This window comes from Synchiropus splendidus, chromosome 3 (assembly GCF_027744825.2).
Source record: "Synchiropus splendidus isolate RoL2022-P1 chromosome 3, RoL_Sspl_1.0, whole genome shotgun sequence".
NCBI classification, from domain to species: domain Eukaryota; kingdom Metazoa; phylum Chordata; class Actinopteri; order Syngnathiformes; family Callionymidae; genus Synchiropus; species Synchiropus splendidus.
Window position 1 is genome coordinate 4,114,644 of NC_071336.1, and position 20,779 is coordinate 4,135,422.

The 20,779-nt window shown below is 42.5% G+C and overlaps 1 protein-coding gene across 44 annotated transcripts in view; it reads right to left on the reverse strand.

Moving 5' to 3' along the window:
* LOC128755624 (receptor-type tyrosine-protein phosphatase delta-like) overlaps positions 1 to 20,779 on the reverse strand; it is a 330,651-nt gene that overhangs the window by 30,539 nt on the left and 279,333 nt on the right. For 22 of the 44 annotated variants that reach the window (XM_053859413.1, XM_053859410.1, XM_053859408.1 and 19 more), the window contains 14 exons: positions 18,188 to 18,457; positions 16,745 to 17,326; positions 16,531 to 16,676; positions 16,211 to 16,355; positions 13,165 to 13,470; positions 12,212 to 12,405; positions 11,767 to 11,793; positions 11,229 to 11,346; positions 6,332 to 6,919; positions 5,920 to 6,020; positions 5,580 to 5,836; positions 5,280 to 5,373; positions 4,062 to 4,271; positions 2,180 to 2,340 (listed from right to left, as the gene is read on the reverse strand). In XM_053859413.1, the coding sequence (XP_053715388.1) occupies positions 2,180 to 2,340; positions 4,062 to 4,271; positions 5,280 to 5,373; positions 5,580 to 5,836; positions 5,920 to 6,020; positions 6,332 to 6,919; positions 11,229 to 11,346; positions 11,767 to 11,793; positions 12,212 to 12,405; positions 13,165 to 13,470; positions 16,211 to 16,355; positions 16,531 to 16,676; positions 16,745 to 17,326; positions 18,188 to 18,457 (3,199 nt within the window). The remainder of the gene's footprint in view (positions 1 to 2,179; positions 2,341 to 4,061; positions 4,272 to 5,279; positions 5,374 to 5,579; positions 5,837 to 5,919; positions 6,021 to 6,331; positions 6,920 to 11,228; positions 11,347 to 11,766; positions 11,794 to 12,211; positions 12,406 to 13,164; positions 13,471 to 16,210; positions 16,356 to 16,530; positions 16,677 to 16,744; positions 17,327 to 18,187; positions 18,458 to 20,779) is intronic. The other 22 variants (XM_053859436.1, XM_053859424.1, XM_053859435.1 and 19 more) reach the window with 5 other exon arrangements.

Sequence of the window (20,779 nt, forward strand, 5' to 3'; positions counted from 1 at the left end):
TGAAGACTATACGTTCTTTGAACTACGTGGTGCATGAGAGTTGATAGCAATATGTGCACTCAACATGAGATTGGAGAACCATTCCTACTCATTTTTTAATGTTATTAATGTTCATGCACTTTACTCTCAATTACTCTCGCCTTGCAGCAAGAAGGTTGAATGTTTGATTCCTGGGTTGGACTGGTGGCTTTTCTGCATGGAATTAACATGTTCTTCCCGTGTGCATGCGGGTTTTTTCTCCAGCTACTCCAGTTTCCTCCAACAAGACATGCTCACTAGGTTAGATGCTCGAAAATGTTAGCAGCGTGTATCTGTGATGGTGTGTGCCCTGTACACTGGACTAGCGACCTTTTCCAGGGTGCATTCCTGCCTCTCACCCAATGACCGCTGGGAGAGGCTCCAGCACTCCCTGCAACCCTGAACAGGTCTAAGCGGTGGTTAACTGAAGATGTATGTTTGTATGTATAAAATTTAGGATTATTTATTTATTTATTTTAACATTTATTAAAACAAATCAGCTAGATCATTATTCATAAACCAAGATAAACTATCACTGAAACATTTTATAAGATTATAAGTTGAGAGCCCTGAGAAAGTTAAGGGAGACAAAGAGAGAGGTCAGACTCAGATGGTTTGGACATGTGCTGAGATTAGACACGGAACACTTTACCAGGCTAAAGAAGAACAGGAAGACTACAAATAACCTTGGAGAGTGAAACTCACGTCTATGTACTAATGTTCCAGAATGTGAGCGTGTCACTTTTTACTTAATCAGTGCGCAAATCAGCCAATGTCCAACTACTGAGACACAGACTAACACAGCCTTTATTGTGTCATTGTCACCTTTGTCTTATCCAAACCGATTGTTGGAACACAGTCCAAGTACAATAAGAGATGTGACAATAACCATCTCAATGGTACAACGATTCTATCGATTGCGACCCATGTGTAATCAACATATCAGTATTTTGGACGGTAGTTGCAAGATGCTACTCAAGGGCAGAGGCTTTGAAAGTAGAGTCCACAACAGGCTCGTGGGACAAGGAACGTCATCTATGAGACCTAGAGGTACCAACTACATGAAGGTGAATTGGAAATTTTCATTTTCAGAGTGACACTGTGAAAGTTAAATACTTCTGTCTGTTAACAATAGTGAAGTAGTCTTATCTATTGTTTTCATCTGATGTACTGAGAGGCACAATTAAACAGGAGCCTGGACCCGTTTCTTAAAATCTGGCTGTTAAATAAAGAATGATTATCTAGTTCCACAGAGCCAGACAAAATTGTTCTTGTTAAGCAAAAACATATCTTGCAAAGAACCATTTGCCATTAGGTGTATGACAGTAAAAATCCATGAAGCTAATGTTTTGTTTGTAATGTTTGTATTTACTTAATTGATCAGCGAGACACATTCCTGCTTTTTAATAGTAAATGGTGTATTTTTTTCAGTCAGCTACAAACATTGGCTGAATACAGAGAAGAATCCTCTCTTTGAAGGAGACATGACAGGGAATGACATGAATGCGAGTGTTCAGTCTATGCTGCCAGAAAGTGATTGGTTTAAGATGAGCAGTAGATTTGCACTCCCCGGTGACATCAGTAGGCGCAAGAACGGGGGTGTTAAGAGCATCTAGGTGCTTAACCCAGCTTTGAGGCCCCTGGAGCTGCTCTCACATGCATACGTGACACAGCCGAGACTCTGTACTCCTACACTTGACTGATGAGCAGTGACAGCACAAGGTCTGGCTATCGCTGTTGGGTTTCAGTCCAAAAAAAGCCGTTTTGATTTGGTGTGAAAGAAATGAAAAGTATTCTACAGCTGTATATATATGTGTGTGTGTGCGCGCGCATACATGAGTGTGTTTGCTCGCATGTTTGTATCTTGGGGAAGATGGATGTGTCCGATTAAGTTTCAGTCAACGGTCCGCGTGACGAATGGAAGGTGTCTACATTTGATGGCTTTTCACTTTGACAGGATGTGCACAGATATCTAAGCGGCAGACAGAAAAGAGCAGTGGATGCTATTAAAAAGGGTTCCAGAGGATGTCTGTGGGCTGAAGAAATAATCAGCTCACGTGACTGTAAATGCAATAACATTGTATTTCCAATTTTGATCTACATAGCATTTCTTTTTTTCCAGCGCAGTCGTCTCACACATACAAAGCCACAAGACCATCACCTTTTGTAGAGCAGGATTGCAATGACGATGCATATGATGAAGAGCACTGCTAGCACCGGGCCCACCACCCAGATAAGGCCTTCCTCTTCGTCGATGATTGGTTGGGGGTCAATATCTGCTGAAACCACAGGGTCTGAGTACGGGCTGGTGGCATACATGATCTGAAAAATTGAAGCGAGAAGACCTTACTGATGTGATGACGTAACAAACAAGTTTCTCAAAATTGGAAATATATTTGCAGCATTTAATTGCTAACTGCACGAAGCTGTTTTCTAATCGAATGTATATGTGTGCACTTTTTGGGATATAAAAAATGAATGAGGAACATTATGCAGCTTCACTTGAAGCATAGTCAAAGAAGAAAACACTTCAGACAAAAACATTTGCTTCCACATACACAGTCTGAGATACCTGAAAGCTAATAGCTTTTCTATTACTTTTCAAGTCTTACGTCAAAATAATTTTTTACTGCAGGAGGATGTAGTCCCGAAAGACAGCTGGACACCCGAAACCAAAAGTAAATAAATAAAACGATGACTACAAAATAATACAAGAAAATACGAATCCAATTTATTCTATTTGTTTCTTCATTCATTTTTAGAAAGTTTTAGTTTTTTGTAGTTATACAGTAGTTTAGATCTTTTCAGCATGTGCAGTTAAATTGACCTGTTTCAAAAACATAAAATTATCCTCAAGGGAAGAAGAAAGTAGAGATCTTCGTTTGTCCTTCATGATCATCGCAGAAAGAGTTTAGCTCATCATACCCTGCCTGTAGTCGCTCAGTCATGCACACACACACACACACACACACACACACACACACCTGCAGCAACAGAGATAAGGTGGACTGGATGCAATTAAAGAGGAGCGTGTTATCGAGATATTCCTGCAATCAGCAGAGTCTGTGGAGAGTTTCTCTCCCTGAAGCAAGAAAGGTCTTAGACCAGATGCGGTTGAATTAGGAGACAGTGAATGGAATTTCATTCACTCCAACAATGGATTTACTGTTGTTTATAAGATTTAGTGAAATCTTGCATCCTCACATACAGTATAATTACATACAATATAACGACACTGGTGACATTTGAACTGCAAATATTTAACAATTGGGTTAAGTATAAATGTCGGTAACAAAATAATTCAAAATCTGATGAACATTACAAAAATCATTTCATTTAATTTGATAAACCATGATTTTTATTGTAATGTATTACAAGGCTAGAGTCTGAGAGAAAATACCTTCTCAAGAAAAAAAAATGAAACAAGTATTGAATGAGACAAGTATTGAACACCCAGCAAGAGCCATACTCCTTCAGTGTGCCTAGCCCACTTAAGGTGATGTGAAAGATATGAACTCACCACCCTGGAGGTGGCAGTCCTCCCTTCTATAAAAGGAGGGGAAGTAGGGTGACTCCCACGCCATTCCTTCAGCGCTTCAAGTGACCATAAGCTTTTGTGTCACAGTCAGTACTACAGCAATACTTATTTATTTTTATTTTTTTGCTATTCCGAGATTGAACTGAGCCACAGTCCTTCCTTTTCTGTCGTTGGTTAAGAACGAAAATACGTTTTCACTCAGACCGCAAATAAATGTTCTTCTATTTAGACGACTTATTGCCTACCTAGGACAATGCTTTCCAACTTCCGACAGTTCACCCCAGAGGGATTGTACCTATCCCACTGTTCGGACAATCAAGCGGTCCGCCTGTCCCCCTGTGAGTTCAGTTTCACTTAAGAAGAAGGTTTTCTCACCCAATGGAATTTTTCGGACAGATCTGAGGATGCACTCTTATATGGACACTCCAAACACGTTTTCTTTCCAAAAAATGTTAAATCATTAATGTCTAGACAAAAAAAAAAAATAAAAAAATCATAGACTCACATTTTCAGACATCTCCATTGCTGCAAGCACAAAGAAGATGTACTCCTGGCTGTTCTGCAGTTGCCTGTTCTCAAACTCTCCATAGACTTTTCCATCACCCAAAGTGAAATCTTTTGGCAGCTCCTTGAAGTAGGCAGCGATGTACGGTTTAGGTTCAGCCTGTCGTCTGACACGAAAACTTTGTCTGGTTTGATTGATTTCCTTCAGTAGCTGCAGCAAGAAGAAGAAAAACAGGACCCAACAGATTGACATAATTCAAAAGCTGACTGGAATGAAGGACGCATCACTTTCTAAAAATAACAAAACACTTTTAGAAACACAAGTAAGAATAGCACATGGTGTCATTTTGGAATTCCAGGGGGAAGTGGTGGCCTAGGTGTCAGTGATGAACATGAGACAAGTGTCTTAAATGGCTGTGATTGAACTCATCCTTGATTAGCTGGATTTCATCATGCTCATTTCATAACAGCTGCCGGCTAGAATGGAACAGTCGTCTGGTCTGCTCTCGCCATGAGAAAACTGTACCTCACTAGAAAGCATAATTTAAGAAAATACTGCATTTTGAACACCAACAACAATAATATACACAAAATACTACATGTTGATACATAGTAGTGTGCGGATCAGTTGGAAACAGACGAAATTATACAAGAAACAATTTCACATTTAAAAAGTACAGATCATATACAGATCATAGTACAGATCATGTGTTCATGCATTTTGAGAAAGAAAAAAGAAAAAAAAAATCGCATAACATTAAAAAGAGTCTGTTCTCGCAGCTTCAATAATTTTTGCTTCAATTTTTCTTTTTATGCACTGACTCACTCTAAAGCGCACTGTGGCTTCTGCTATTCCTCCAAACCAGTTTGAGTTTGGAAATAAAATATGGACAGAACCACTTCTGACCTCATATCATGGTAACAAAGTGTTTCGTGCAGTTGTATAGCGTTTTGCCTGACAGAAGGCTTGATGCAGCTCTCCACGTAATTACCATCAACCAGCAAGGAGAGGATGATGTGCCAATGTGCAGGGCTGTTGAGGGCTACTCAGTTCTCTCATTTCCATACCAACGGTGCTCTCTGCTGCAATTTGCATCAATCATCTGTTCCCTGGCTCACTTTGTTGCTCAAACTTTTTTGCTGGGGTTCACCCATTGCCAGTACGTTCTATGTATTGAAAAGAATTTCTTGTGACTTTTGGTGTCTCCTCCTGACTTACTTCTTCTAGGTTCATTTCATCAGGGTTGTCCCAAGGTTTGAAAAACTTCCCAGTCTGCTGCTTCTTCAGTGGTACCACCACAATGTAGTAACCCCTGAAATAGAAAAAGACAAATTCAAAAAGAAGAATACCCCCTCAGTAACATTTGACATGCACCCCCCCAACCCCCCCTCCCCAAACCACACACACACACACATATATATATATATATATATATATATATATATATATATATATATAGAGAGAGAGAGAGAGAGAGAGAGAGAGGGTTGGATTTTAAAAGAGATTAAAAACAAGTACCATACTGTCCCTGATGTCTGAACCAAGGGCAGCGCTACTGTTGCCATTCCATCAGAATTGGTCTTTCTAATGAGGTAAGGTTTGGTGCGAAGGATGTCTGGTGCCGTCATAGTCGAAACACGGTGTTGCAAGCCTCCTGCACTGTTCCCCCGGTTGGTCAGAAGAAAAGAGTACTGCGTCTCAGGCTGAAGACCAGTGATGAGCTTCTGTGTTAGCTTCCCATCCACCTCCACACTCTGACCTTTGTCATAGAGGATCTGAGGATATTTCATAGAGGATAAACAAAAACGATTACTTCTTCACACCCCTTTTAAGGTGTCCTAGTCCATCTAAATCTCACTGTAAAAGGCTGTGCAGCGTTGTATGTGTCTGGGATTTCCCACGTCAGTAGCACTGAGGTCTTCATGGCAGCTCTCACATGGAAATTCTTTGCAAACACTGCTAAAACAAATGTGGAGATGGTTAATACATGTTCCTTTGTCTTGAACAGTCTGTCTTCACTGGCTGCAGCACAGCTTACCTGAGAAAGCCTCCTTAAAACATCTGAACTAAACCTCTACAACGTTTACAGATTGATCTTCACTTGATGAGGTGACAAACACACATGAAGGTGCATATAGACAAGTTAAATTATATAAAAAAAAAGTATATATATAAAAAGAAACAATGTATTCTAATACCAAATCCATCCTTGAGACTCTGCACAGGAAAAGGTTGTGAAAGAGTTGGCGGGGCCAAAGAACTGGTCCTACCTTGATCCAAAGGCTGTGTCCTGAATTGGACACTTGGACTATATGGGCCAGAACCCTTGCTGGTGAAAGCACACATTTTAATATCATAAGTGGTTTCTGCTTTGAGACCATCCAAGATGACTGTGGACTCTGGGGCCGTAATGAACAGTTCCGAAGGGCTGCGTGGACTGTTAATGTCCTTATACTGTAGAGCATATTTTACTATTTGCCCATTTCGCTCTGCTAGGATGACTGGTTCCCAGTTGACCCGAGTGGTGGTGGTGGTGGCTCCTTCTGCTGTAATACTCTGAGGGTAGCCACTCGGTACATCTTCATTTGTGGTGATCTCTTTGACAGTCTCCTCACCAAATCCCACCTTGTTGCGAGCAGAGAGGCGAAAAGTATATGAAGCACCCTTGTGGATCTCCTTTGTGGTATAGTGGTTCTCTCTCTCAGGAAACTCAATGACGGTTAGCGGATCCAAGTCTTTGCGACCGAAGCGGAGCCGATAGCCTTGCAGTGGCCCATGGGTTACTGCTGGGGGATGCCACTGGAGGAGAGCCGTGCCCATGTTGGTGGGACTGACCATCAGGCGAGGTTTTTCAGGGACTATAAAAAGGAAAACAGAGAAGCATGTTATGAAAAGAGTGGTTTGACATCTTCACTCATAAGGATTACAATTTTACAAATGCACTCATCTTCTTTTTCTTAAATTGGAAAGTTATCTTTCAAGAGCTTTATGAATAGTGGCACACAAGTGTTAATTCTGTCAGATAAAACAATGCAAAATATGTTCTTCAGTTACCCTTTTTCCCACAACAAAGCCAGGACGATGATGGCACCAAATGCTATGATAACACTAACGAAAACAGAGTGAACGTGCGTGCGCCTTCAGTGTGCTACTCCCTCCAGTGAAACTTCACTATAAGATATTCTCCTGGAACCCTGTTCCGGCACTGAAGAAAAAAACATGATCTCGCCACCCAATGGGGCAGACAACCCCACTATAAAGGGGGCTCACCCTCATTTCTCCTTGACGCACTGAGCACAGCAGTCATTGCCATTGAGACTATGGAAGTTGACATCATACCTGATATCATACCTCCACCAGCTCTGCTTCTGATAATTGGGCCCGCAGCACTGTGCCACGGATTGTGAGGCCTGTCAGGCCCTCCCTTTTACGAGCAGGCTGTTGCAACTAGCCTACAGGGAGTCGTACCATTCCACATCTCCTGCTTCCAAGCCACGGGACAAATATGAAGAGAGCAACACCAGACGTTGCAATGCGGTGGATTCGGAGTCCCTCACCTTCTCCCGCGCCTCATGGCATCTGCCTCTCAACGCATGGAAGTGAACCATCCCACTTCACTGAGGGCCTGCTGTCGTTGGATGCCGAGACTCCACGCAGGGCAAAACCACATGTTGTCTGCCCACAGCTGGGGAAAAGCGAGAACTATCGCTAGTCTCCACCTAGTCTCCACCTGTGGTCCAATACAGATCTGCCAGGTAGAGGGCTTGGATTGGAGGCACGACGTTCCCGCTACCTCAGTTGTCATGCGGGATGCCCTCACCCCAGAAGCTTGCTCTACCCCTGGAGGAGTGACCTCCTGGCTCTGGAATGGTGTCTACGTGAGCAGCAACAAGCTCATCGCACAACAACATGCCGCTCTTCATGGGCTCTGTGGACAGTCTGCAACGTATCAGCAGATCATCTGTCCAGAGGAGCTCAGCAGGATGAGTGGGCAGTGAAAGATTCCTTAAGAGACCAGATCTGGCAGACATTCGGGGCTCTAGCGATCAATCTCTTTGTCAGTCCAGGAAATCACAAATGCCTCTTCTGGTTCTCTCTCCGCAGGTCCAATCCAACCACTTGGGGTCGAATCTCTCGCCCATGTGATCTGGCCAGCGGGCTTCCTGTACACCTTCCCGTCAACTCACTTGTTGCTTACTCTGGTTCAGAGACTGAAAACTCAGGTTGGAGTGCCATCATTGTGACTACGGTGTGCCCCAGCAACCTCTGGTGCCCAAAACTTTTGCAACTTGCGAAGGACTATTTTGGGACCCCCCGAGAGATGCCATGGACCTGGACCATGCAGGAGGAGCCCTGAAATCACCTACTCTCCTAGGACGTCCTCTCAGAGTGTGGCGGGTTAGGTGTCCGAGATGAATGAGACGAACCTCGATGACAAGATCATTTTGGACAGAGGAAGAGTCGTATCCACAATCAGGGTCTTTCTCGCTGCTATTTCAGCGAGTGTTGATCAGATGTCAATCTTCAAAAACACGCTAGTGGTACACTTCCTGAAGGGAGCTCGCAGACTCCGTCGCACGTTGGTACCGCGGTACCTTCGGTGGTGCCATCAGGGAAGAAAAAATCCATTGATGGAATAACCTGGTCATTCGGCGTATTCAGGTAGTCAGCTGACATAATTCTTTGAGCACATAATGTTGCTGAACTGAGACCTGACCAACTGCAGCAACCCCAGATCCAGGATCAAGGTGGTGACTTTTTTTTTGGCCAATCACTGTATGTACCCTGTCAACCCTGACTGTATTTCTTTCTTGGTGTTGATGGCTCCTCAGTCACCCTCCGTCCCAAGCCTGTCTTCAAACCCAAAATTATCTCTTCCTCTTACAGATCCAGATGCATCACTTTGAGAGCCTTCATGACACCTCCACTCTATTCAGCATCTTTCATTCTGGCTGAGGTCAGCCATCTGCCTGGCTTACGAATCAGTGGGATCTAGAGGCCATTCATGCACACTCTACCTGTAGTGTGCCTTCATCCACAGCCCTGTTACGACAAGTATTAATGGAAGAGAGCCTTATGGTCTTTGGCCTCCACCTTTGCCAGACCTTATCTCGTGGATGCGTCAGCCAACTCCATGGCCCATTCCATCCTCAGAGGAGCTCTGTCCAGGCAGATTGAGGACTGATCAGGCGCATGCTCTTCAGGTACAATCCTTCACCTTATAACTAACTCGGAGGAAGGTGGATGCTGACATCACAGATCCAATCTCACTCCAGCATCATATCCACTTTTTCCCTCACTATATTTTTTGTTCGCTCCACAGCTAATGTACATGAGACATCAACCAGTGGTCTGGGAAGATGAGACCAGAATTCCCCTTTTCAACCTCTTCTTCCACCATATTGAGCCACTTAAACCTCATTTTACAGTGTTGTCAGTAACAGCCTGGTGGCTTAACGACACCCCGTTTGCCCTTCTCACAGAGGAACCAGATTCACGTCCTGTCCGCCACCTTCATTTGCGAAAATGAACGCACCTGAATGCTGTTGTAGATTTAGGGATCCGACTTCAGAGTGCGTATTCTGTGAGTTAAGTCTGTTCTTTCACCCTTTAGTCCTCACTTGGAGTAAAGTTGTACAAGTCCCAAGTCCAAGTTCCTGAATAATTTGAGTAATTTGGCAGTTACAGGACTCAGAGTCAGAGTTTGCGACTAATTCTCAGGTCTCCCACCTTCTCCTAGAACCGGTATGTTGCAGTGTTTGGAGTTTGCCTGGTGATGGCTTGGGTCCTACCCGCCTACGCAGGGGCGGTTCCCCCACGATGTTGGGTTTCACAGAGAGGGGATGTACTTACTCACTCATGGTGGGTAGCTGGGGGTACATTTCTCCCCGCACTTTGCGCGGGTTATCTAATAGCAAAGCCTCACTGGAGGACGTAGCACACTGACGGAGAACGGCAGGTTACCTACTGTAACCATTGTTTTCTGAAGTGTGTGAAGCCCTCTAGTCTCGTCACAAAGCTACTGCACTCATGTGCGTGAAGGAGAAAGGAGGGTTAAGCATTAGTTTTTGTTCACTACACAAGAAGAAATGCGTCACATTAATGGCAGCAGAAGTATGCTCTAGTTACATATACTTCAAATGAAACTGCATGCAGGAGGATTCCTGCAAACGCTGGAGAATGTGGGGTGACATTAGGTCTGCCATTTGAGGGTTTCAACTACAAAAGTCTAGCTCAAAAATGTATACCAATTAACACCATTTTCTTTTTGTTGGCGTTTCTAATAAATATCAAACATGAACAATTGCACAAGTGTATCAATTGTTAATGCATATTAAGTCAACAATCAAAACATTAACAGCAAAGTGGCATTGAGGATACATTCATTCACTGTATACAAGATGCTTGTTATTTCAGATTTTAGTCAGTATGTTAGCTGTGGAACATACAGTAGGTCAACTGGAATAAATGAACAAAAGTATCTCTGGAATGGAAAGAATGACTAGTGCTAGCAAACATGATATGTGAATGTGACTGTGACTAAGACCGAGACTTAACTTTGGCACAAAACTAAGACGTATGCTGTGTCCCATTTCTCACCCTAACACGAGCACTTATCACAAGCATTTGGTTTTGAGTGCTCTCCACTATGAAGTGCCCGCCAACGACAAGGTGAAGTGAGTGACGTCCCAAAGAATTGACGTCACGCGTAAAGACAACGTGTCAATGGCTGGCGTGCTGTATTTTGTTTCCTGGAGGCATTTCGGAAATGCCAGCTCCAATGTTTTTGGCCTCTATCCTCCTTCCGGATCCCTGACACAACATCAACATGGGAGAGTTGTCATGGGACTGAAAGTAACTCTAATTGATTCGTTATTCATGGATATTTGATCAGATGGCAGTATGGTAAATTTACCATACGCTTTCTTAGACAGCCCGTACTGCCCGAACGTTCTTCTCCACAGCCCAAAATCGTGTACATTGTCCCATTAACTGAAATTTTAGTGTCTACTATCAGAGTCAATGCCACATTTTCAACGAACAACTACGTGATACCTTGTAAAACTCAATTGCCCTGTTGCTATCTGTTCTTTATTCATATATCGACTAAAACAATCTTTCAGGTTGATGAGCAAGGACACATTATCAGCAAGATGCTTGCATTACCTGCACCAGTGGTAGTGATGAGTTTCGGTTTACTGCGTGCACCATCGCCTTTAGTTGTGTATGCAGCCACAGTGACGGAATACGTGGTTTCAGCCTGAAGTTCTGTTATGATCATTTCCTGGGCAAAGACATTTCAGAATACCAATGTGAGGGTGTCGGTTACTAGATTTTGTAATTTTTTCAATGTCCAGAGTTCAAAATTGCCTAGTCTGGCAACTTTAATGCAACCCATACCATGCATTTTCAATTAATGCTACCCCTCTCACTTACAAGGAAAAATCATGCGATGAAGAAATATTTCAGTTTTGGACACCATTGTTGAGCAGACCACTTGACTACCACAACTCCCTCTCTCATCTACCTCCCAACCAGGGTTCAAGTGAGTATCTATTAATGACGTCTTGGAAGAAAAGAGAATTAAAACCTGCAAAAATCATCTTATATCTTCATTGTCTCCCCGCAAAAATCTTTTGTTCACTCAGAATATATTATATTGTCCTGTTGACTGAAGTGAGGAAAGTGTGTCACGTGTACTCACATGGTCAGTTGTATCATCAAACTCCCACTGATCCAAATGGAAGACACAAAGGTAAAAGAGACAATGAATAAATATAGTGCAAAGACCGATTATCACTCAGGACATGGGCAACCAAACTGTTCCAGAACAGGCGGATGGGTGCGGGTTTTGGTTCCAACCAATCAATCACTCACAGCTTCACCAATTAAGTGAACGGAGATTGTAATCAGTTGATTGGCAATCTCAGCTGACACGTGATTGGTTAAAAAGTGTGTGGGCCTGTTTGGTTGGAGCAACTACCTCCACTCACCCTTAGCCCTTTCTGGAACACTTTAGTTACCCCTCACATCAGAAATGTTCACAAGATTAGACTAGTTGAATCCATTGAAACAAGATGTTCAGCTTTCTGGTTGTCAAACAAAGATAGTGCATGTTTGTGTGCAGGCGGAGAGGAAGAATGTTGTACCTGGGCATCGTCCATCAAGATGTCCTTGATGACTGGCTGTCCCGTGGGCTCCCCATTTACCATTCTGACATAATGCACCTGGTACCCTCGGATCTGACCATGCTGCTTGGTGGGCATCGGCGAGCGCCAGATCACTTTAATTGATGAAGAGTTGACAGCCTCCACCTCAACTTTACGAGGTGGCCCACTGGGCACTGAAGGAGGAACACCATGGAATAGGAGAGAAGAGGTCAAAATCACAGAGAACCCTCTGGAGCCTGTTCTTTAAGCTGGTCCAAAGCTCTTTCGTTCGGCAATCATGAAAAAAATAAAAAGTAATTAAAATAAAAATAAAAAAAATGTCACAAAATTGCAGTAAACTGCATTGAGCACAGAAATATTTCAACAATGGTAAGTGGGGAGGGGACAACAACAGGAAAAAAAAAAAGCAAAAAAAGCAAAAAAAAAAAAAAAAAAACAGGTCTGATAGCTGACCTCCTCTTAGATCATGGTAAAAAAGCCAAAGTTGAGCTTCAAGTGCTTCAGATTCTTGAAGCATGTAAATGCGTTTGGCTGAGAAACAGGAGGGGAAAATGGATAAAAGCATGTTGAGAGAAAAAATACAGACCTGTGACCCCCTCACCATCCCCACTGTCCAAAACATTGCGAAGTTCGTAGATAACAAATTTCTCTTGCATGAACTATTAAAAAACATCAGCAGAGAAATGTGAAAAAAGGCAGGCAGGACAGTAGGGATTAGATGATGCTGCAGCTGTTAAAAGCCATACCATGTGTTGAAATAATCAGCAAAAAAGTGCAATCTCAAAAAAAAAAAAAAAAAAAAAAAAAAAAAACTCCAACACCGTCTCATCAGAAGGAGGAGTTACACAGCAGGAAAGGTTGTAGATTTAGCCGAGGCTGTTCATTGTCAATTAAGAAAAGGGATTTCATTTGCAGCTGGTTCGAGCACATACCATCCTCCTCCGTGCGGACCAACAGCGGCAGACTCTCTGGTCCGGCTCCAACTTCTGTGTGAGCTGTGACTGTCACGTGGTACTCTGTCCACTTTTCCAAGTTCTCCAAAAGGTACTGTGAGCTTTCTGGTGGGACACTGGCGATTTGATGAGTGGTGACATCCTCTCCTTCAGTGGCAACGTATTGGATGGTATATTTGGTAATTAACCCATTTTGGACTTCCATGGTCGGTGGCTGCCAACTTACCAGCAGACTGGTAGAGCTGGGACTAAAGCACCTCACCTCCTGTGGGGGTCCGGAGGGGTCTGGATGGTTGAATTGTTTGACGCGTGTTTTGTATTTGGCGAGCCATTCATTTCGTTCAGATTTTGTTGTTGTTGTGGGGACAGTTTTAGTGACCAACAGAAAAAAAAAAATGGGGAAAATGAAACAAAACATGAGGACACAGCACAATGAAGTATGGACGGTGTGTACTTGATGTTTGAACTTAAATTAACACAACTGAACTCAAATGAAGAACATTCACACAGATGTTGGATGGGATATCGGGATCAAACATTACAAAACCTGCCTTACAATTGAAACTTTTTAAAACCCACATGAATTAACCAAGGGCACATATTTCTAAATTCAAACAAGTTTATACATACAGGATACAAATTTTTAAAGAGAAATTTGAAAGCAGTTACCATCAATCCAAATATTTAAAGGTTGACATTGAGGCAATTTCAATATAGAAAATATTGAGTTTGTCACCAACCTTTCCGAAGCCTGTTGGTTTGTGGTAAAAGCCTGATTATACAACAAATAACTTCCCAGGGAGCCATGACTCTTTTATTAGACTGATAATGTTGGCATGCACTGCTGATAGTTAGTACTCGACCCATTACCAAGGGTGCTTTCTTCAGATACCTACCTTCTTTCTGCCTGACTTGACAACCTCAGATTCATGAGCCTAGATTTCATATTCTTTATTGTACTCTTTTCACGAGCAAATGTAATCAAATTGTAGAGCGGTTCATGAATGTGAGGTCACAGAAGACACTGGCTTGAGCTTCCTAATGTCATTCCTCTGTTATCTACGTGGTCGCAATTTGGTAAAGGGAAGTGATGACAAAGAAAGCTAATTTTTCCAATGTCTTCATAGCACCACCAAGACTTTTTCAGGTCACATTTAGCAATGAGAAGAAACTGTCAAATTTTATTTTGTTCATATAAACTGCATTGATATTTCTGTAAAGTTACAAAAATATAACATAAAATACAAATATAACATAAAATAAATGTTCTTAAACTTCTTTTTTAAGGAAGTAATAAAAAAAACAAAAAAACTGAAAGACTTAGACTAAACAAGCAAAGAAATGAAAATAGTATAATGTTCTCCTACCCACTAATTCAATGGATTGTCAACTTTATTTTTTGAGTGAATAGTAGGCACATGGATGCATCAGGACTAGGGATGCACCAAAAATGAGGTAGCTGAAAATTTCTGGCTTCAAGATACAGCCAACTGGTCTCAGGAATGGAGGTATGTCTCAGAAAGACTAACTACGAGTGGTATGTAAGATTTGTACTGCTGAAATTGAAAGTGACGTAACACATCACTCTTTACATGACCCTTTTTTTTCAATGATGAATAATCTGATGCAATACTTCCACCCCATTATTCAGATTGACGTAACTTATCCAAGTCACTGTGTGAAACTATTTTTGTCATTTCATTGAACAAATTATTTAATAATTTATAGTTGCTTGATTCTATTCAGTCTTTATGCAAGACCATACATGAATCACACTTTCAGCATAGCAGCATCACACGTGTCAAGCTGCCAGTGACAGAGTTGCGTGAGAGAAGTTGAAGATACAGTAACTACTTTGAATTCTAGTCAGTTGCAGAGGACAGTATTCAAAGATTTGATCCAAATATGCGCAGAAATGACAGATTGAAGAAAGCGAAAAAGAGAGCCACGCAAAATGGGTTCAAAGCGTGGACTCAAAATTATGTACCAGTTTTTAAAATCAACTTGATGGGTTGGGTTTCATAATACTTAATACATTTTCCAGATGGATGGGCTTCATCAGTCCCCGCAACACTCAACAGGATTTAACAGTGGTCAACTGACGATGTATGTATGCATATATTCATGGTTTAGTGCTGTTCTGTTCAATTACAAGCGCACTCTATTTTGAGTCTGTCAAGACACGTTTCACTGAGATCTATTCAGGCCTTCTGAATGTCAAAAGTCGACTCCTATTGACCTGCATTATCAAGCTCATTATGGATGAGAAAACACGGTTGCAGAAAACCAGCACAGAGCATTGAAAAAAATGTCTTGAGTCCTTGCATCTTTGGGGTTTTATTTATTTATTCATTTATTTTTGTGTTTTCTGAATTTATTTATTGTGTGTGTGTCAAAGTCAAAGCCGTGTTGTTCATGGCTTTGACTTTGACTATTGTGTTAATAAATGACATGTTCATTTCAGTTGCAGGTAGCCACATTTTTTTTTTTGTTTCAGCCAAGAATTGTCATTTTGGTGCTTCTTCTAGTCTGGACTGTTTGTCTCTAGTGTTCAACATAGTACACTGTCTGTATGAGTAAGTGTTCATGGTGGCTTGGTAATGTCAAGCAATCTACATTGCACATGTTTATGAATTAGCAGATGAACAAGAGCAACAGCTTTAGTTCTGTCAAGGCCAAAATTGCAGGAGGATTGACTATGACTGGTATTAATGCACAGGAATAGTAAAATAAAATAAAATGTTTGACACTGAAAAAGTCCTGTAGTGCAAGGTCAATAAAGGTTTCCTATTTTCCTTTGCATGCAGAATCAAGAGACAAGGCATTGGAATGATCCAATCAATAGTTTCTGATTGAATAATTATTTGAGTAATGATATGACTGCAGATTCCAGCTAACATTTGGTAAAGTTAACAATGTACTTTATTTTCAAGTGCATTGCCTTTTGAGGTGATTATATGGCAACCAGCTTCATATTTGGAATGCAAATAAAAGTAAGAACAATCGGATGTAAGAAGAAACTTACGTGTTTGCGGCGTCTCTGCAGAGACCTCATTGGTATATGCTCCAACCCCATGTTTGCTTCGGGCAGCCAGTCGAAAAGTGTAGGTGGTAAATGGCTTCAAGTCCTTCAGAAAGTAGGTGGTTGTGGGTTCAAAACTGACATGTTTCTGTCAAAAGATGTGTGGTAATGTAGTCAGTACATTTAATGAAGAGGAAGTAAATAAATAATAATTGGCCTAAATATATTAATTGTGTGATCAAACCAAAGGTGTTTTCTGAACATTGAAAGCATGTATGTAGAGGATATTAAATAATCTCTGTAAGCATGCAGATAAGACTCACTTCATCCTTGTCATCTCTCTTCCTGTACATTAGTTCATAACCAGTGATTTGATTTTCTTGGCCTGTCTGTGCTGGGGCAACCCACGACAGCAAAATACTGGTTTCTGATTTGGCTTCTCCTCTAAAGTCAGTTGGTTGAGATGGAACTGTAGCAGAAGCACACAAACAATCAGAATAGCATGTTTCTCAAAACCTAGCATCACTATTAACTCACCTCCAGTTTTTGCAATGATTTGAAGATCTGGTGAGAGGGGCCCATCACCCACTGATGTGTAAGCCAACACCTTGATGTTGTAGGTTTTATTAGGGATCAGGCCCTGGATGGTGACAAAGTTGGAGCCACGAACGATCTGCTTCTCCCAGAGGTTAACATGCTGGGTCGGCTCCATGGTGTAGTAGACTCTGTAGCCCATAATCTGACCGTTGGCCTCCTCTGGTTCGTCCCAGTGGATCACAGCCGTGGTAGTGCTCATCATGTGTCCGCGGACCTGCCTCGGTGCAGTACTGGGCGCTTGTTCAGCTGTTTTGGCCTCAACGCTCTCACTAGACGGCCCTCTCCCGATATTGTTGACAGCCAGAATGCGAAACTCATAGTCCGAGTAAGGGCTGAGGCCGCCGACACTGTAACGAGTGGTGGCCACACCGTCAATCTCCTTGTACAAGTCGTCTGAGTACTTGGACTTGTGTTGGATGATGTAATAAGAAACAGGTTCCGGGTTTCCAGAGTCCCACGTCAAAGTGATGCTGGTGGCAGTGCGCTCTGTCACTACAGGGATGCCGGGGGCTTTGGGCAAAGCTGTAGAAAAGCATGGAGAAATAAAAGATCAATGTTGAGAAACTTCGCCACCTAAACTAAAAAGCAGGTGGGGGGATATATTGCACGAATTAGTTGAAACACTGGGAAAACAGAGTCAAATGGCTGGAATGAATCTTTGCTTTCAAACAGTTTATTACTTGAATAATTTATAAGCTCAATTTATTGCTTTAATTCTCCTCACAGCAGCAAAGATAACAGGCAGCAGTTTCCCTCACATGTCATCTAAACTATGCTTTAGGGGAGCAGGCTGTCAGACTGTTATATTCTACTAATATCTTGGTTATGTCTGCTCCAAAGCAAACACAATGTGTTTGCACGTGTGGAAAGCCCTTGCAATACAAGAGGTGTTTGGCAATGTTGAGCCGCGTCCACTATTTTGAAGACAAAATATATTGTACATACATAAGACACACAGGTCTAGCTTGCTGCAGGGGTAGTGGTGGCATCTACACCGTAGAAAGGTCTTTGATTTCCATGTATTGGCTTAAAAATGCATGAGAATACATAATATTACTTCTGAACAAAACAGGGTCTATATTGTGACTGAAAATGATGAAACCTAACTCAGCAATGTTCTGAATGTGCAGCTGATGAAATTACAGGCCCATTAATGTGCTTCAGCTGTTTTCGTCCGTGTTTATTGGTCTGCCCTGCAGCTGAGGCCGGTCTCAGCGAACCTATGGAAACGCCCATAACGCCATCCCGCAGTCTCACATGGTAGTCACATTGTGACTTAGAGCTGTTCTGACCAAACGTCAACATATGACCTCCAGTGAGAACGTGTTGCTGTAGACAGCAGTCAAAGTTGTCATGACAATATTGCTCTGTATATTAGTTTACCTTTAACTGTGATCTGTGCCACTGCTTCTATCACCCCCAGTGTGGACATGGCCACACATGTGTAGTTGGCTGACTGACGAACGTCCGTAAGCTCCAAAACATTCCGCCCGATGGGCATGTCATCCTCCGGTGTCAGGTCCTCGGCACCAAGCATCCACTTCACATACGGCATGGGCGAACCTACCGCCACACATGTGATGTTGACGCTGCCTCCCGGCATGATTTCATTGTCTGTCGGTGGGATGGAGAATCGTGGGGGGACGCGGCGGACTGAAGGAAAAGCAGGAGTCTATTAAATTTACGGTCAAGGAATTAAAAAAATAAAGAAAAAGCAGTCTAAAATGATGTTTGATGGATATATTTAATCTGAGAATGAGTTCACTTAATCACAAGCACCATGCACAAAGCACATAACGGATAAAGATATGTACAGAGAGCCTAAGAGTCAAGATGAATACTCCCTGGTGTGTGTGTTAAGATGATGGGAGACATTGTGAAAGCTGTCGAAGTATATAGTACATTTCAATTGGTCCTCCTTTTGCGCTACTTGCTCATTTTTTTCAGTTTGGATGAGATAGAGTGAGTGAAGGTACTTATTATATAGGTACATGACTTGTGCTGTGCTAGGTTTGTATCTGTTTATTAGGTATACATGCTGTTTATGAGTTGCAGATGGAATCTAACAATCTAACATTCTTCTGATGAACAAATTGGTGTAAAACAATGATTCATGGTAAAATGGTTTAGAACAGAACCTTGAATGGCAAAGGATGAAGACACATTTTCACTGAACGAACTATATAATTTGAAGATACATTTAAATAATTTCCAGAAAAAGTCAAAAGACAAATGCCATTCCATATGCCATTTAATGTTTCTGTTGCGCATGCCACATACATTGGGCCATGATTATAGTCTTTCTTAGGGTGCTTTCACACTACGGGTTCTGTCTCGAGATAAAGCTCTTTCGGCTCAGAAGTCCGAGATGTGAGCACAAGTGAGTCAGGTTTTGGCCCTGGACCTGATCCCCGCTGGAGAGCTGCGCCTCGTCTCGGGAAACTCTCAGCGGGTGGTGAGCTTCTCACCTCAGGCGACTCAGCGCTACATGCTCGAAACTATGTGTACAGCGCGATTCCACACAAATATGATAAATGCCAGACAGTAAAGGGTCTGATCACTGTTTGGGCGCACAACATCGTTCAAAAACAACTTGTCAAACTCCCAGAATACTGAGGTGTGCAGCTGGGAGCTGCAGGAGAATTACGCTCCGGAGCGCAGCACAGGGCAGCGGTCCAAGGACTCGCGATGTGTGCGGATGTTTGACAACTCACATGTTTTCGCCGTTATTAGGCTAATAATCATCTGATATTATTTATAGTTACTATTTTCACTGCTGTGGTCTCGCTGCAGCGCAGCTGTCTGCATGAGGACAGCGAAGAGGAAAGACTCTGATTTTCCACAAGTTACTGAAGATCACCAGACTATTCATTGATCATTTCTGACGTCGGGGTCTGAACTTCACTGATTAAAACCTTCTCGATCGTCAGTAATATCTCCCGCTTTGTTCAACGTGTTGTGAGAGCAGCATGGATCAATCAAGACGTTCCGTATTACGCAGCATGTTTGCCCTATTTCCTTGTAGAATAAACATGACAACACTCTTTAATGTTTCGTTTTGGCTGTGAAATGCCACATTCTGTTACAGCCATGGCGGAGCTCCGTCATCAGATCAAATCTGAGGTAAGGATGACTCATAATGTTAAGAAGTCATGATCCTGCTTTTATTTTGTCCCTAGAGTCATGTTTGGTTTCTCCCGCCTCCCTTCCTGTTTGTGTGGCACACGGCTGGAGCCAATCAACCCTTGATCACCCACGTACAAAGACACCTGGACTCCAGCACCGTGTGCCAGATCGTCTCCCTGTGAGTTCTCCTGTAGTTCCTGTGTTCGACTCCTTTTGTTCCCCTGTGATTGCTCCTCTAGTTCCCTGTGATTATTCCTCTAGTTCCCGGTGATTGCTCCTTTAGTTCCTGTGATTTTGGACTCTTTGTTCCCTGCTGTAAATTGGCTCTCTGTTGTTCGGTCTCTCGTTCTGTGTGCTAGCTAGCTTTGTTTTTGATTACTTTGTCTTAGACGCTGGTGCCTGAGTTTAGTGTTTTGTTTCTCCCAGTTTCCGGTTCTCTTTTGTAGTTTATTCTCGGTTCATTTGTACATTCAGCTTTTGCTTAGTTTCTCCCGGTTCGGTCACGCTTTTCTGTTGTTTTTGTTGTTTGTTAAATATTATTTCTAACTTGCTCCTGCCTCGCTGTAACTTTCACCACTCACACTTGGGTCCAGCTCATGTCCTCAACACGAGACAGTCGCTCCCCGTTCCCATGACAGAAGTGACAGATAAATAAGGTGGTTAAGCCGGTGGTGGTAAATGGGTTGTCGCGCGGCTGATGACAACTTCCTTGAGACGTGCTGCATCGTGGATCACAAACTATTTTGCGCCGCCAGCTGAGAAGACCGAAGCGCAAGGCTACACAGCAGGCAGCGAATCGGACTCAGACCCACCTGAGACAGAACCTGTAGTGTGAAAAGCCCCTTGCAC